At 46.2% G+C, this 18076-nt stretch overlaps 1 protein-coding gene across 4 annotated transcripts in view; it reads right to left on the reverse strand.

Annotated features, from left to right (window-relative positions):
* Positions 1 to 5959: 5959 nt before the first annotated feature.
* HERC3 (HECT and RLD domain containing E3 ubiquitin protein ligase 3) overlaps positions 5960 to 18076 on the reverse strand; it is a 52648-nt gene continuing 40531 nt past the window's right edge. For 3 of the 4 annotated variants that reach the window (XM_075090852.1, XM_075090853.1, XM_075090851.1), the window contains exons 20-25: positions 16985 to 17151; positions 15749 to 15815; positions 13884 to 13966; positions 10430 to 10613; positions 9567 to 9669; positions 5960 to 7786 (exon numbers count right to left, since the gene is read on the reverse strand). In XM_075090852.1, coding sequence (XP_074946953.1) covers positions 7578 to 7786; positions 9567 to 9669; positions 10430 to 10613; positions 13884 to 13966; positions 15749 to 15815; positions 16985 to 17151 — 813 coding nt within the window. In that variant the 3' untranslated portion in view covers positions 5960 to 7577. The remainder of the gene's footprint in view (positions 7787 to 9566; positions 9670 to 10429; positions 10614 to 13883; positions 13967 to 15748; positions 15816 to 16984; positions 17152 to 18076) is intronic. The other variant, XR_012660287.1, reaches the window with a different exon arrangement.

The following is an 18076-nucleotide window of genomic DNA, read 5'->3' on the forward strand; positions in this document are numbered from 1 at the left end:
GGCAACTGCAAAGCACAGCTGCCAAAGGCAGCTGGATTTTGTCATGCGTGAGACCAGCTGGTGCTTGGTGTACATACAGGGTGGGGAGTTGTACTTCAGCTTGTTTTTCAACTTGCTCCAGCTTTGCTCTTTCTGTTTCCCATCTCTTGGGGAAGGGATCCAAGGACTTCTGGCTGTTGGGGAGGGAATTTGGGTCCAGGCTTGTTCCTCTAAGCCAAGGCAGAGGAGGGGGCTTCGCTTGCTCATGTGCAGATGGGGAAGTTAATTTTACATTTGAAAACTGTAACAAGTGATGCATTCATTGACTCGCAAGTGTGAGATAATCTGGTGGAAACTGCTCGCTTCCTTCCTCTCTCTGGATGCTGCCATATACCTGAAGGGCCAAGGACCCTTATCCCAGTGGGTGGACTTACAGTGTGCCTTCAGGGTTGTCGGAGGATGCCCATTCCAGCACTATCCCCTGCATGTGTTACAAAAAGTGCAGTGAGCACCAGGAGCATCAGCAGAACCAGAGCGAAACCTGGGCCCCGTGCCTGGCGCACGCCTTGGGGCTGGGCTGATTTCATGGTTGTGCGGGGCGGAGTGATGTTGTTCATTCGCCCTTGGGAAACAGGCCAGTGGTTCATGTGTGCGGACCGTGCTGGAGCCTGACCCTGTCGCAGCTGGGGTTAACAGCCATCTCCTTACTGACTGCAGCAGGGCAGCCCACGGTGTGAGGCGTGTACACGGTAGGCCAGGGCTCAGTTCTTCCAAACCCTTTGCTGTGTATTTTGTGATACTGGTCTGACTGCAAAATTCACATGTATAGAGAGAAATCTCTCCCTTCATCTGTGTCACCTAAATCCCTCTCTTGCTTCGCTGAAGAGTAGCTGCTTGTCTTATTTGCTGCCCCTGTGGTCCCTGTGTAGGGAGGGGTGGGGGGGGTGAGCTGTATTAATGCTAAATGCAATGACATTCTGGTAAAGGGGGGGGGTGGGGGGTGGGGGGGGTGTTGGGCTTCAGAGGCAGAGAGCTGTTTCTGCAGAGTATTTCCCCTGCAAGCATTTACACAACACACAAACCAACTTTTTCAGCCATAAAAATTTAAAATGAGAGTGCAACTAGTGAAAAAGCGAGGGAGCTTACGCTGTGTAACTGCAGTGGGTGAAATCCTGGCCCTACTGAAAGCAAGTGTTGCTGTTTGTTCTGCAGTAATGCTCAACTGCACTTCAGCAATTTTTTAAAAATTTTTTTTAAGAAAGGGGTAATGTAGTTTCCCCAGCCTCAGCTGTCTGCAACAAACTCCTCCTCTTCCTTGACACTTGGGGAGGGTGGGAGGGACTGATTGTCACAGACTGTCAAAAAATAAATTTTGCAATGATTTCACTACCTGGGAAAGTACAAAGTAACTCATAGGCCATAGAGGGGGAGTAAGTGGGGCAGCGGGTGCCCAGGTAATTATACTAGCTTAATTAATTTTGCTAATGTTTGTAGCCTGCAGAAGTTAAATTCGAGAGCGCCAACAAGCAGAGAAGCAATATGAGAGCAAGCTGGGCTGACAGCTCAGCAGGATTTCTTCCTGCTTCTTCTTCAGGGAGTTTCTAAGGTATCAAGAGTCTAGCCATGACCAGCCCACCTCCACCCCTGCGTGTCTGGGTGCTCCACATTAAGAACATTCATGTAAAACTGGTAAAAAGCTCTTGCCCTTGGGGCTGGAAGTGGACTGACATCTGCAGCTAGTGAAGGGGCAGTTGGGTCTCACCAACCGGGATGGTCACAGGCGGCACAGGGTATTGTACACCTGTGGGATGTTGTATGTTCACAGTGATCCTTGTGCCTCCCTTTGGACACCTGCATGCAGTGATGAACCATTTCCTAGTATATGGATATATGTGTACATCAAACAAGCTATATTTATGCAAATAACTTGGTGTATACCAACTGTTTGAGTTGGAGTGCAGAAGCCAGTGCTGGGGGGCAGGAGGGGGTTGTGCCTGACTGAAAAAAATTAATAATAATTACATTTTTCTGACTGCATTAGCTGAGTAAAAGCAACTAGGTAACTCGGCCAGGCAGTGGATATATTCCACAGCTAATGAAACGTTAGCAAATATGGGCTTGGGCCTATGTTTACATGATTTATGTAAGCAAGTTTGATTTGAATCCACGGTGTCTTTTTTAGCGTAAATGTATCAACAAACACTATGTGTACACGCTGCATTTTGTATAAAACAAGGAAATAAAACTATTTTGACTGCTGCTGTTTGGTGACAGGTTTTGTTACATGTGTGATGCTGCTAAGGGGGGGGCTCAGCTCAGTACGCAAGTTTGGGGGGGTTGGGCAGCAGCCGTCACCCAGCCCTTGGCCCAGCAGCCCTGCGCTGCCTCCCTTGTGCGTTGTCTTCCTGCCAAAAATGGGACAAGTGGGGCTGACTTTTCACTTCCCTCCCACCCCCATCTTGGGTTAAATATTACGTTGGCCCAAAATGTGCTGTGTGCGCGTGCTGGTGGGCCGCTGTGCACAGGCCCCGCCTGAGGGGTGCGCAGTCCTCAGCAGTCCTGGCCACGGCCGGCTCCTCTGTGTCCAACCACGGCTGGCATCTGCTAGTGGAAAACTGACATGTATATATGTGTGCATCATATATAAATATGTATATACACACAATTTGCATGTATATATTATATAAAAAATATATACCCTTAGCTGTACATTGTGTGTAATAGCTACAGTAATACAACACATGCAGTACACTATGCGCCACACACTCTAGGTACAAAATAGATGTTCTAGATCCACTGTTACACAATGCTATACAGAGCTTACACAGTGACGTATATACATTATATTGTGCTTATAGCAAGAGCATACATAGGCTAAATGATATACCTATATGTGCATAAGGCCCCAGCTATACACACACTTTCTTTCTCACATGCATGTGCGCACATACTCACTCTCATGCAGCAGTCCTGGTTAACAGGGGAGGTCCCAGATGACTGGAGGCTTGCAGATGCGACGCCCACCTACAAGACGGGCGGACGGAGGATCTGGGGAACTACAGGCCTGTCAGCCCGACCTCGGTACCGGGGAAGGTTATGGCGCAGTTCAGCCTGCGTGAGCTCACCAGGCATGTGCAGGACAGCCAGGGCTCAGGCCCAGCTAGCGTGGCTTCATGAAAGGCAGGTCCTGCCTGACCAACCTTATCACCTATGACAGGGTGCTCTGCCTAGTGGATGAGGGCAGGGCTGTGGACATTGGCTACCTAGACTTTAGCAAAGCCTTTGATATCATCTGCCACAGTAGCCACCTAGAGAAGCTGGTGGCTCATGGCTTAGACAGGTGTACTCTTCACTGAGTGTTTTAAAAAAAAAAAAAAAAAAAACAAACAAAAAAAAACAAACCCCAAAAACGTGCTGGCTGGATGGCTGGGCCCAGAGAGTCATGGGGAACTGAGCTAAATACAGTTGGTGGGCGGTCACGAGTGGGGTTCCCCAGGGCTCAGTGCCGGGGCCAGGCTGTTTAATATCTTTATCAATGATCTGGATGAGGGGATCGAGTGCACCCTCAGTAAGTTTGCAGGTGACACCAAGTTGGGTGGGAGTGTTGATCTGCCTGAGGGTAGGAAGGCTGTGCAGAGGGACCTGGACAGGCTGGATCGATGGGCTGAGCCCAGTTGTATGAGGTTCAACAAGGCTCAGTGTCGGGTCCCGCGCTTGGGTCGCAACAACGCCATGCAACGCTCCAGGCTTGGGGAAGGGTGGCTGGAAAGCTGCCCGGCGGAAAAGGGCCTGGGGGTGCCAGTTGACAGCCAGCTGAACATGAGCCAGCAGTGTGCCCAGGTGGCCAAGAAGGCCAACATTGCCCTGGCTTGTATCAGAATGAACATGGCCAGCAGGAGTAGTGATCGAGCCCCTGTACTCGGCCCTGGTGAGGCCGCACCTGGAATACCGCATTGAGTTTTGGGCCCTCTACACTACAAGAAAGACATTGAGGTGCTGGAGTGTGTCCAGAGAAGGACAATGAAGCTGGTGAAGGGTCTAGAGCACAAGTCTTCTGTGGGGCGGCTGAGGGAGCTGGGGCTGTTTAACCTGGAGAAAAGGAGTCTGAGGGGAGACCTTCTCGCTCTCTACAACTACCTGAAAGGAGGTTGTAGGGAGGTGGGTGTCCGTCTCTTTCTCCCAGGTCACTAGCAATAGGATGAGAGGAAATGGCTTCAAGCTGCGCCAGGGGAGGTTTAGGTTAGATATTAGGAAAAATTTTTCACTTCAAGAATGGTCAGGCACTGGAACAGGCTGCCCAGAGAGGTGGTAGAGAGGCCATCCCTGCAGGCATTTAAAAGATGTGTAGACACGGCCATTCAGGTCATAGTTTAGGAGACACAGTAGTGTTGGGTTGGTGGTTAGACTTGGTGATCCTAGAGGTCTCCTCCAACCTTAATGATTCTATAATTCTATACAAGTGTACAACACGTTTCTAACTACTACGTATTTATATTTTTCTTGGAGGCAGGGAAATACCTTACTTTACTTTTTTTTTTTAAAAAAGAGACCTTTCTGGTAGAAAACTCCTCTTCCTGTTTGGCAAAGGGTGGTGCTGCTCAAATGCCACCAAATGCTCACTAGAGCCACAACCACCATTTCCCAGGCCACCTGACTGAGTTTTGGGCAAGCTGAAACAAGACCACAGGCCTTGATTCATCTTGCCCCTATAACACAGATAGTTTGAAAATTAAAAATGTTTGATAAGATTTATTTGTAGGTATAACAGATACAGTACCAGAAGTAAAATTACAGATTATATTGCAAACATATACATTTTTTATATATACATACACACACACATATATATGTGTGTACACGGTACCTCATTATTAATCCTACCTCAATTAATTAATTAATCCTACGTGCTCTGCATTTACCTGTGCAGCTAAAGCAAAGAGAACAGCACCCTTCCTTCATACGCTCAGGAAAGTTAAAGCCTAGGTCCACATGATAGAAAGCCTGTGCTAAGCCAATAAATTAACTATATTTGCATACACAAATGATGTCCCACAGTGCTGGGGAGCCAGGCAAGCACCATGAGGCCATGTCGTTGCTGGCTGCATCCCCAGGCTGCAGCTCACAAGCAGGTGCTGAGCAACCCGCTCCCTGGGCCCATTTTGGGGTGAGGTTGTAGAGGTTCCACAAGCAAACAGGACAACTGGCCCTGGCACCCAAGGGAGCACCTCAGCCACTAAACTGCACCCTGGCCCCAGACATGCACACACAACACAGATACAGACATACACACTCACTCACTCTCCCTCTGCAAGTGTCTGTTGTGGCAGTTCCTCTGGTATTACTCCCACAGGCCCCTTGTAAATCAATTATTTGCCATTAATTAATAAACAGCTCTGAGGCTAGTATGATCTAGAGGTGTGCAGGGTACAGCAGGGCAGCCAGGCCCTCCAGCACAGAGGTTGCTCAGACCAGGGGGGAAGCTGCCCCAGGGGTCCTGCCTACAGCTGCAGGGCCAGGCAGGAGAAGCCATGGGTTGGAAAAGCCTCCCTAGCCTTCAGTGTCACAAGGAAAGGCACCACGGCATGCCCTGCTGCCTGCAAGATGCGAAGAAAGGAGAAGAAATGCCAGGGATGTGGGGATGAAGCAATAAGGATGGACAGACTCAGGTCTGGTCTCACTGCCCAGCTCTTCCGGCAGACCAGCCTGACTTCAGCTGAGTCAGGACAGGCAGATAAAACAGCTCCTGCTCTGTCCGCAGAGACAGCAAGTGCCCTGGGGCTGGGGCTGTATCAGCACACCAGGCTAAATCCAGGTGAGGAAGGGGAAAGGCAGCATTTGATCAAAGCAAGCAGCAGGGCCAAGGGAGAGGTAAGAAGCACCCTTCTTCCAGATGCTCAGATGTGCAGTGAGACCAGGGGGAGAGGCAGTGCCCGTGTCTGGCACAGCCCCTCCTTTGCTTCCTGACACAAAGGCAGCCAACTCAGAATTAAACATCAAATTTATTGCATAATACTGTACTATGTACACACACATCGAAAATAAACATTTGATATAATTGTATATTTGTCTTTAATGCTGCATTAGAAAGAGGCTGGAGGGCTCTCAGTGTAGCCCACAGCTTGTGTTAAAAAAACCCAGAAGCCTAAAATTTTTTTTTTTTAAAACGAGGTGCAAAGTTCAATACTGTGTATTGAACACGGTGCATAAATACTATGTCCTAATAACAAGTCAATGTCAAAACCACCCTAGGCTTAAAATGAGATTTACATCAAGAGCTGGAAAATTGGGGGGGGGCGGGGGGTCATTCAAACTTCATTTAATGGTGGGGTCAGACTGGGGGGAAAGAGGACAAAGGCTCTCCAATCTTACAGGACAGATTTAGGTAAAGATTTTGCCTACTTAAGTCCTAATGTACATTTTCAGTCTAATTTATACAGATTGTCCTTTAGGGCCCCCCAGCAAAACAGCTGTGAAGTGAAAGGGCTCCTCTCAAACAGCAAAATAAGGTAACTCTAGCTGCAAAAATAAAACCAATCTCCAAACAGAGGGTTATTGCTCAAATATGGGTCTTGCGTATTTCTTTTCTCTGACCTGATGAGGCTGGAGAGCTCATACACGCCTCATACATTCACACACCGCACGCGCGTGCCTGTGCACGTTCACACACACGTGACTCCTCGGGAGGAAGGCGGCAGTGGTGAAAGCAGCCACCTCACCTTGTATTGGAATAACAGGTCTGTTCAGATGGAACAACAGGGCTCAACGAAGCCCACCCGTCTAACTCATAGACTTGCCAAGATAGAAACACAACACTAGAGAGATGCAATTTGAGAAACCCGTTACTATAAGAAGGGTTTTTCCTTCCACAGGTCTGAACACAAACCCTGCTCCAGAGGAGTCTGAGGCTTCTTTAAGATGGCACTGCAAGACAAGTGCGGAAAACCAAGCCAACCCTCCTCCCCGCCCCCAAACCATCATATTTTCTAAGACATAGTGGAGCAAAAAGACAGAGCATCACTAGTACATTGCCCTGGGGGTCATAAAATGACATCCCAGCCCAGTACCATCCACCAAGGACCAAAGGGCAGAGGAGACATTTCCATTCAAAGCAAGCAAGAACCAGCTTGCTTTTAAAAAGGGAAGAAAAAGGGGGGTGGGGAGTGTGGAAATCACAGCCTTTCAAAAAGGAGATGGCTATTTCATCCTCAATTTCCACCATAGCCTAAATGCAATGAACATCAAAATGCTTAAATTGCACTAAAAGGAGAGGTAAGTGTGTGTGGTGTGTGTAGGCGCAATGAAAGCAAACTACAAGGTATTGCTGGGAGGGCAGTGGTGTCAAGCTGGAGGCAAAACAACAAAAATGCCCACTGAACTGATTTTGTTCAGTAGATCAGAGCTTTCAAAGCAATAGCCTCTCCCTGCTGAAGCCTCACAAAATGCTGGCAGCATCAGGCTGAGACTGCGTTATCTCAATCTGTTATTACTATTAATTATATTTACCCCCAAAGGGTTCTGAGCCATTCCCTTACAAAAATAAAACCAAGCCCATCAATTTCTTCCTCCGTACCCAAGTGTCTGTGCCTCTGCCCCATTGGTCAAGCTAAGCTAAAGCCCTCGTAGTGATCGATGGCTTGCACCAGCCGGGCGCTGAGGATCTCCTTGCTGCTGTACTTGGGCAGGTCCAGGAGATTGTAGCAGGTATGTGCCACAGGCAGGTACTGCTCCCCGCTGGCAGTGGACTGGATGACGATGCGCAGGCTGGACATGCCGTAGATGGGAATGCGGTCACTGCCTGTCAGAAACACTAGGAGAAGCAGAGGGAAGGTTGGACAGTTCGGGCAGGTGACCTTGCGCTGAGAGCTGCACCTGAAGGCAAACTCCATCCCCACCCGCATGGCAGGACCCTGCCCAGAGGGTCTGAAATGCTGACTAAACTCCATGCAGGGCACGGCTGGCATCACAGGGAAGTGCAGAAGAGCAGAGGCAAGAAGTAAGGCCGTTTGCTGGGTGCACAGATGAGTAAGTAAAGCAGCTCCCTCTTCCCTTAAAGGCTCCCTCTTACGGCGTAGTTACCCACAAAAGCCTCTGCTGTGAACTGGGACTCCCAGGACCCTCTCTACACAGCTGCTAACTTTAGCTGGAAAAATGGCTTGGCCAAAACTTGCATGCTCAAACATGTGGAACAACTAGCTGACTGCTTATTCCTTGGTGGGGGGAACTTCACGTAAAAACACTGGCCTTTGTTTCCAGCAGTCACAGAATCACAAAGTGGCTGATGTTGAAGGGGCTTCTGGAGGTCCTCTGGGCCAAACCCCCTGCCTGGATTGTGTCCAGCTTTTGAGTACCTCCACAGATGGAGACTCCACCACCTCTGGGCAACTGTGCCAGTGCTTGGTCACCCTCACAGGGCAAAACTCTTCCCTACCATTCAGGAGGAACCCGCTGTGTTTCAGTTTATGCCCATTGTCTCTGGGCACCACTGAAAAAAGTCTGGCTCCATCCTCTCTGCATCCTCCCTGCAAGTATTCATATACACTGAGGAAGTCCCCTGTGAACCTTCTCTTCTCTATGCTGAACAGTGCCAGCTCTCACAACCTTTCCTCATAGGAGACATGCTCCACTCCCCCAGTCATCTTAGCAGCCCTTTGCTGGTCTTTCTCCTGTATGTCGATGTCTCTGGTACACTGGGGAGTCCAGAACTAGGCACAGTACTCCAGGCAGAGCAGAAAGATCACCTGCCTCAACCTGCTGGCAACAGCCCTCGTAATGGAGCTCAGGATACCATTCACCTTCTTTGCAGCAGGGGCACATTGCTGGCTCACAGTCAACTTGGTGTCCACCAGCACTCCCAAGGAAGTGAAAGTTGCTGACTGTAGCAACAAACTCAGAACCACCTACCCTTAAAAACATGTATTTCTCCTTGTCTCACCTTTTGTCCCCAAATAAAGTGACCCCCACAAAGCCGCTCAGATCTGTGGGTGGCTGGGACACTTGAAGCAGCACAGAGACATGCACTTCCCAAGGCCACTTCTGCGGGGGATTATTTCTTCTCAGCACACCACCCACCATACTAGCAGGAGGAGACCACCATCAGGAGGAGAGGTATCTGCTACCAGTCACACCAATTCATAGTCTCATTTTCCTGTCACATTATACACTAGCTTCTCCACTCAGCTGTCACCCTACCACTGCTCCGTTACCCTTAAAGAGAAGAGTGCTGCAATGCCTGAAGGCTCAGCCTGCAGAAGAATCACAGAATCCCAGATTAAGTGTGGGCACTAAGGACTGCTATGAATTTGCCTCCTGGCAATGAGAACCAATGGATACTGCACTCCCTTGTGAGAGACTGCATTGAATCTTGCACTGCAGATATCACCCAGTGATTCTGAGGGTAAAAATGAACAAAACGAAAAAACCAAGAGAGGGAGAAAATATACCATCTGACTAGCAGATAACTCAGGGGACAGCCATTCATGCAGGATCATCTTCTAGCACTTCATGCAATGTGCCATAACCCTGGAGCTCTGCAGACACTCCCACGGCTCAATTTCACAAGACACTCTGCACCACTGCAAGATACTTACAGAGAAATTTCTTCTTCTTTTCCAAGGGAAATGCATGAAAGGTTTCCCAAAACATTCTCACAGTTGGGTGTGTCGCAGTGTAGTCTCCCTTATAGACAGCGCTCTATTAAAAACCAAAAAGGCACATCATTTCATCTGGCACTAGAAAGCCAAGACTAAGCAGAAACCAGACCTGATCTCTTCTGGTGTCTGACATCAGATCGATGTCTGACAGTTATGAAATGGAGCACAGGATGGGTCATGGGCAACAGCATGGCTCAAAGACCCAGCAAAGGGTTCTCCCAGCAATACGTGGAAGGCAGGCATTAGGCTTCTAGCTAGTCGGCTAATTACACGTGTCACAAGGAATCCTGGAGTACCTGTTCACAGACTGTGCTCCTGAACAGGATCAAGTGTTCTGCACATTGCAAAGCCACTTTTACTGCTGAGGCTGAGACAGAGCCGCTTGCTGATCTATGCACTCTGAAAGGTTACAATTCCTAATTTGAGTCCAGATTCCCCTTTCAGCTCTTGGCTGTGTACTTTTGGCCGTTGTGCAATGAAGCAAGTTTTATGTGGGTGAGACCCTGACTTTGTCTCTTCCCTTCAGCCTTAGGTTTCATCCTTTAATAAACAGAGGTGGAGTCCTTCTCCCCAGCCTTTCGCACCCTGAATTTCCACCTTAAGCTTCATCAGTCACAGGACAGCCCAGTAAGAAACTTTGTGTGAATGATGGCAAGGTGTACAAGGAGCATAAAAAAAAAAGACATCCATGGCTCATCACATCTTATGTCCCAGGCTAGTGTCCACCTCATACAACTGCACAATCCTGGTACTTGTGGAAAAAGAAAAAAAAGAAAAATATGACAAGAGGGAAGCTTTACCTCCTCCAGTTCCTCCCAGTTGTAGTTACTGTTTCCAACTATCATGGCCCTGAGTTCTGTGGGCTGGAAGAGTTCCAGGACTTTCCCACCACACACTTTCAGGAAGCCAGTGGAAAAGGCTGTGTACCACTCATGGATGGAGAGGTTGAAGACGTAATTTACGTAGGCTTCAACAAATTCTTCCCTAGTACATTGAGAGAGAGCAGGCAAAGGAAAGCACTTTTAATGATATGCCTGAGCAACAGCACTGCTAAGTTTTCCTGTTTCTGCCTGTAATACGTCTGGCAAGCATGAGTCTCCAACAGGTTCAACCTACTGTCCTCCTCTCACTGAGTCACTGCAACTTGGGCAAAGTACTAGGCAGCAAGTACCACCATATGTCTTAGTCCTCGGCAGCAGCAGCACAGTGGGGTCCCCCAGCAGCCCAGGCTCTGCGCTACCAATAAACCCAGCCAGTGGCCTTGCATCCATTTGCCCACAGGGCCAGGATGACACCGAGTGCTGGGGAGGTGTCAGGAACAAACCCCTCTTCCCCGGGGAATCCATGCCTGCACAGAGGCTGTGTTAAGCAAAGATCAGGATTCAGTCACCAGAGGAATGAGTCCATCCCCTGGCCCAGCTCCTGCATCCCTACATTTAGCAAGCCCAGGAAATAACCTACAGCTCTTCTCAGTCTGCAGGTGTCTGGAGTTACTCAGCACAGGGCTCTGTGCCCACCTGCAATGACCACAGTCTGCCAGGTTGCTGTGAGCACATGCTCTGCTGGGGAGAGGAAACCAAATCAGACAGACAGTGCCCGGAAGACTACCATTTCCAAAACCAAGAGCCTCACAGAGCCCTAGTTAGAAGCCCTGTGAATTTTCAGAGGCAGTTGTTGCTGACTCAGTCCCCAACAAGTATTGCCAGTGGTTCAGCACTTTTAAAGCCAAAGCCATAGCCTAGAAGCAGACTGAGGAAATCCTGCTCTGAAAAGTCTTGATCTGACACTGTACGGCCAATTCCCTCCCTCCTGGCCCCAAAGAGAAAGCAACCGAAAGAAATCAAGAAACACCCCTCACTAGAGAGCAAGAAAACAGTCTTAAGAAGCCTCCTTCCTATTCAGCCTTCACACTCTGGTTAAATAAATACAGGACGTGTGCATTTGGAGTACGTGGCAAAGAGAATGACTCCTCTCAGAATGACAGCCCTGTTTTGCTTCAAGGCTTCCCAAGAACAGCATTATAATAAAAACACCATTCTGTAGTCATTGGCAAGAAACTTGTGGCAGGCCCTGGCCAAACCCTGTCTCTGGATTTTGTTAGGAGGTTAAGCATCCTTATTCTACTCTCTTTCCTATTCTCAGAGCACCAGGATCTATGTGCAACACTAGAATTTTATTTGTGCAATGACTTAAATGTTCCCCGACTTTTTTTAAAAAAAAAAACAAACCTGACAATAATGCACCAGCCAACATGGCAAACTGGGACAGGAAACTATTCTGTGGGTGGAGGTGTCGGGTCTGCCTGACATTTAAGAACAGCTCACACCTGCACTCAGAGGATAAGCTGATCAGGGAACACCACAGAATCCGGTATCTCAATCTCTAGCTGAGGAGGTCACAATTGAAAGAAGTATTTTGACCTTTTGGTAGAGGAATTCTAAATGCATATGTTATGTAAAAGCAGTGAGGGATGAATGAGGAAGTAAAAAAAGAATAAGGAAGCAGACAGACAAATATGAGAAATTGGAATAAGAAATCATAGAGCAAAGGGAGAGTTATTTTCCAGTGCATTTGTTTTATTGTCATTTTCCTAATAGTCACCTGAGCATTAGGGAAATCCAAGCTGATTAAGCACTTAACTATTGCTAATACCTCTGTGGTTACTACAGTCATGAACCCTTTATCAAGAACATTTTATATTGTGATACCCAATATGAACTCCAAAGGAGAAAGGGAAAATGCAGGCATTTCCTACTTGGCATTTTTCAGCCAAAGCAGTCCTTTACATTCTGCAGTTCCCAGCGAACTTTGCTCAAGCAGGAAGGGCAGTGCCCAAAGACATGCACACAGTAAAACTATTCAGGCCAGGAGGGCAGTAAATTGGTCCCTGGCCTCTAAGTGTAGGGGTGGAGGAAGTCATTAAACACTAAGGTGGATGAATTGACAGTCATGTCTAGACTTGGATTTAGAGGTTAGCTTGAGTTCAAAACTCTGGTCAAGATGAAGCAAGTGCATTTTGGAATGTGTTAAGCCAGTGGAACTACACACTAGCCTTTCTCCTTAAGGATTTTCTTCTCCTGTTGCCTATCCTGACTCAATAAACAGTGGCAGGAGCTAACCTGGGTGCTCGTCCCAAACATTTGCTCAGCTAAAAATTCTTGTTCCTCCCCCCAGGCCAGTACGGCACACAGTAGAAAAATGGTCTTTCTTCCTTTGAGTGTACGTGCCCAGCCTAAAAACCTGAAGGGTACTATCACTGGCATTTTCATCTTTACTTCTCTATCACAAGTGTAGATTAAACTCTATTCTGTTTACCTGAAGCTCTCTTTGCAGGGGGACACTTACACTGCTCCATCTCCACGTGGGTTTTGCATGGAGGAAGCTATTTAGCTGTAAAATTGCACCCTTTTGGGCAGCAGTAAAGTAGGTAAGAAGGTAATACAGACAAAGCTTTTGTTACAGCAATGGCTTTAGACACAATCAGAACTCTTTAAATAATCAGATTAATAGGAAATGACTTCATCTCCAGGCTTGCCAGCAAGGTCTTCAGCAATCCTAGCCCAAGCCCCTAACCATGCTCCTGATTAGTCACTGGATCACACTGTTTTGCCAGCAGAGAAATAATTTGAACACTGGTTTAAGTAATAAAGGCATTTGTAGAAATCCAATTACAAGAAGATTAGGAGAAGAAAATAGTTTAGCAGCTGGAAGAAAAAAGTGGGGAAAATGGTAGCTGTGCTAGTAATAACTCTCAGGCGTTCAGTCAAACGGAAAGGAATCTGCATACAGTAGGGCCTTATGGCTCTAATCAGGGATGGTGGTCCTCTATCAGGCGTACTCAAGGGAAAGCGTTTCCGGCTCCAGAATTAATAGCATACACAAGTTTGCTAGGCTCAGTTTTGTTGGTCACATACAGTTTCTCTCTAAACCATCATGGAGATTCATCTTCAAGGGCCAAAATCATGTTGCAATCTCCATTTACCATGAGAAAACTGCCAAAGGTCTATATGAAGGCCTTTTACAGGGAAGACGTCCATCCAAAAAGGCGTGGGACATTTTCCAAACATTGGTGGAAAGATCATGAAAACTTACTTTTTATTCAAGTGCCACTGGCACCCAGTAACTGTTTGGTCTTACAATTTGTTTACAGTGACTTCTAATTCTATCCCACATTTCACTTCGGTCAAATTTTCTGTGATATTGCACCTGACTTCACCGCAAGTGTGAGTCCATCCCCACATATGCCTCACTTGCCTGTTGTCCTTCTGCACCAGAATTTTATCTCCATCTTCAATCAGGTTCTTCTGCTCTGTCACACCATAGCTTTCCCTGCAGATCTATAAAAAAACCCAGAAAACTAATTTTACCAGAAGTACTTTTCAGGCCATATGCCTGCAGAAAGAAACAGAGTTCTCTTTCACAGTTGATGACAGGCATGTGAAGGGTAGGCCAGAGAAAAGGGTATATGCAGAACATTTTTCCTCTGCTCCAAATGCCCTGTATGCTTCACCACCTTCCAACACTTATATTTGCTGCAGGACTGCTATTAAGCCTAAATGCAAACCCAGAAAGGAAGAAGTTATTCTTTTAGGTAAATTTCTCGTGGAAAAAAAACCCTTAAGAGATTGATAACTAAAAAAGCTGTATTTAACTAAGCCCACATGCTCAGGCAATAAAAAGGACTCCTTTTTTATAATAGTTCAATAGGTTAATTCATCTGCTCTCACTACAAGATGGCATGACCACAGATGGCTTCCTGCTTTTGCCTAGCCTAGGATGGCACCAATAAACATATATTCTGTACACACAAAATTGTTCATGCAGAGAAAATGCAAAAGGGTGAATTTTCAAGTTGCCATACACAAAGGAGGCTCAGATTTTGTCATGCAAGATGGGTTAATGTCAAAGTTGGGGATACCAGTTATTTATTCATTTCAAAGTTTTAGCAGATGTATCTGTATGTCTTTATATACTATGCAGTATATCTTGCAAGAAAGTAAGAATGCCCCTTTTTGTGAAAATAGAATTTGGAGAAAGATTTATTGTTACTTCAAAGGTATTCTTTTTTACTAGTCTGCATCATCATCACTATGGCTTCATTGCCTCATCCTGAACCACAGCTCTGACCTGCATGAGACAGCCAGACCCAGGTATGACTCACTCCAGAGGTAAGTTTGATCCAAGAGAGTTTGTGTTCTCATTAATGAAACAAGGAAATGGGCAACACTATCCTAGTCAGCAACGACTTTCTTCACAGTGTGTAGCAGTGTTTTCTGGTACCTTGCTTTCACCCCAGGCAGGCCCTGAACAGAGCGCCAAGAACTCAGATCAAGCTCAGGATGAGCCCATCACTCGTAACCTGTTAGAGCATCAGGACTTTAAAGCAAAGACATTGAAACACGGAAGCCCTTACCCTGCCCAAGTCAGAGGAGAACATAGCTTGAAGAATAATGACACTGTATCTCTTTGTGAGGTTCTAGAGGTTCGCACATGATGAGGGACATACCTGATATTCCAATGTACATTGAAGATTGAGCCCTTAATATCACGGAATCTCCACTGTGTAATGGAAACTATCGCATCTAGGTTACTAACTAGAAAAAAAATACTTTTACTGCCACAGTAGCACAAGGAAGCTGACTACCTCAGCATGTCTCCTAGCAATAGTCTCCAGCATTCTAAGTCAGTCTGACCAAGCACACTCAATACAAATTTAGGTTAAAAAAGTATTAATATTATTACAACAAGGAAAATTCTGAATTGTGTTAGCATTTCAAGAGTTGACCTAGTGATGTCAAAGCCTCACTTCCATTTTCAAGGAGGATTCAGGAATCTACTTCTCACTAATGTGAGAAGTTGGCCATTGGCATGTAAGTCACATGCCACAGTGAAAAGGCTATTTTGAAAACTGTTCTGCTTAATCTACTTACTAGCTTGGTTTTCATGACCATATACAAAAGAACAAAGGAGCTAACAGCAAAGAATTTTAACATTTTAACATTAACATGGGGCATGTGCTACAGGCATAGTTTGGAATAAACCACAATATACATGAATAAGTAGATGGGCTTCAACTCTACCATAGCAATCACAGAGCTGATATGTTAAGTGCATCTTACTGTAAAATTCAAGCAGAATGTCTCCTCTACATCTTCCCCAGGGTAATCTAAAAGTTGCTGAAGACTCCTACATGAGAGGTAGGGAAAGAAATAAGCAGCAAGAAAAAAAAAATCAGATATTCAAAAAGCCATACATCTTAAGGGGAAAAGAAATTCAGCAAACAAACAGCATCATACATCTGGGTAATAGGATTGCAAGAGAGAATCTCTGAGTCGCCTGAAGGGGTGTGAAAGAAAGCATCTCTCATCTGAGGTGTATTTGTTAGAAGCAGGATAAATGCCAGTCCACACAAATTATCAATATAGTCCATGCCCATATAGTAGTTCATGGATTCCCTTTAATGACCCTGGCCTTAGAATCGAATTACATTCCTAATTCTTAGAGAGTGCTAGATATTTATGCCACCACTGCACAATGGTCCCAGGGAGTGGAGGAAGAAAGGGTGGTGGATTATATCTGTATCCTCAATTATGTAGAAAATATTCTTCTCCTAACCCTCAAAATCCTGCTGCTATCTTCCTGGCATTTTATCTCATTCTTACTAAATACAGCTGTCCCTTTGTGCAGATACATCAGACAGCAACTCAGAATAAAAGATGACAGCAGTCAGACAGTGCGATCTTAACCTCTCAGTGTCAGAGGGGACCAATATCCCCATGCAACTGGGCTGAAAAGATTCAATACATCATCTAGATGATGTCGTTCCTTCACTCCTTTCAACTCCCTTCTTCCTGGCACGGGAGCAGGCCAGAGTTACACTGTTTCAGGGATGGGACAGTTCACATTCTACACACAGTTCCCATCCTGGACTACACCATGAGACACGCAGCGGATCTGCCGCTAACCCAGGCCTGGCTGGGGGAAAGGCTGAGGCTAGGATTCGATCATGCATGCAATCACACAGTAGAGGGACAGGCCCCCCCCACCCCTGCTGTTTTCAAAGGAGTGTGGTAGGTATCTTTCAGCTGTGTTGATATCCAGTTTCTGGGGGTCAGAAAGGTGGGTACAGAGGTTACAGCCTAAGCAGATGGATCTGACAGCATGCAGGAGAGAAGTCTTACATGAAATTCACCCTGGCATATGTACTTTGCTAGGATGACAGTGCCCCTAATTAATCAGTCACTCAAAAGGATCAGGAGATGTTTTACTGAACAGCTTTTACCCAATTTGGCATTTCTTGTTCTCAGGTGGATGGTCTCCCTTCCCAGAAGGGCTGCAAATTTTGTTTTTCATACCTTCCTTCTGTAGGGGATAGCTCCTTCAAATCCTCTAGGCAGGGCTTCACATTCAAGAGTTTTTTGTACAGAGCCAAGGGAAAGTGAAGGTCTACCACTGTGAAGTTGTATATTGCAAGACCACATATGATGCCAATCAGGTGAAACCAGTTGTGTTCTACAAAACACTGCAAAACCACACAGAGAAGTCCTGATGAGAGAGACTGTCATGGGTGCGATGCACAGCACCCTTTCCCCCATGTGCAAAGAAGCCAGCCCCTGCCTCTCCAACTGGGACAGAATCAGAGAGCTCCAATCAGGTCCCAGTTTGGTTGTGAATTTCTTGCTGGAGTGTGGCACAGAAATGAAGATTCAGAAACCAAGCCCTATTGCTTTTGTAAGCCAGGATTAGCTGTGGAAACAGCAACAGCTGCTTTCCACCTTATCTGCCTTTTATTTCCTTTTTACATACCTCTGCATTTAGACATTAACAAAGCTTTGACATTTGCTGTCTATGTAGTGCAAGGAAATGTGTTAACAATTCTCTCCCTATCACCCATCCTATTTTCTTTTAAAAGCTTATGTATAACCACAGTGCCACCCAGGAAAATATGCCAACATAGGTGTTGGTATAACAGCCTTCATTCCTTCGCATATTTACTCTCACACTAGTATGTCAGTCACAGACTGGCTGCCTATATTTGCTAAATGTTGTAAATACATGACTCTCATTCTCAGTGCTGAAATTACACTGTCATTATTCTTAGTGTCAAAAGACTTGTTAATGCTACAAAAACACGAGAAGGAATTGCTCTGTAATACTGTTTACAAGTTGCAAAAGGTGCCATGTGATTTTGTTCCTTGTAAAATGTAATTAATAAATGAAAAGAACTCCCACCAGGGCACCTACACCTTAAGGGAAGACTGACAACATTTTCCATCTTGCTGGCTAGGCAGGTGAAGAAACAAGGGATATAAACCACCACCTCCAGCACAATGCTATCTGACAGGTACAGAACTTGCACTCCACACCCTTCCAAAACCAACCAACTTTATTACAAACAGTGTTTCTTGCCATTTAAGACCTTCCTCACATAAAACATTAACAAGTTT

Source organism: Phalacrocorax aristotelis, chromosome 4, assembly GCF_949628215.1.
Source record: "Phalacrocorax aristotelis chromosome 4, bGulAri2.1, whole genome shotgun sequence".
In the NCBI taxonomy this organism is placed as follows: domain Eukaryota; kingdom Metazoa; phylum Chordata; class Aves; order Suliformes; family Phalacrocoracidae; genus Phalacrocorax; species Phalacrocorax aristotelis.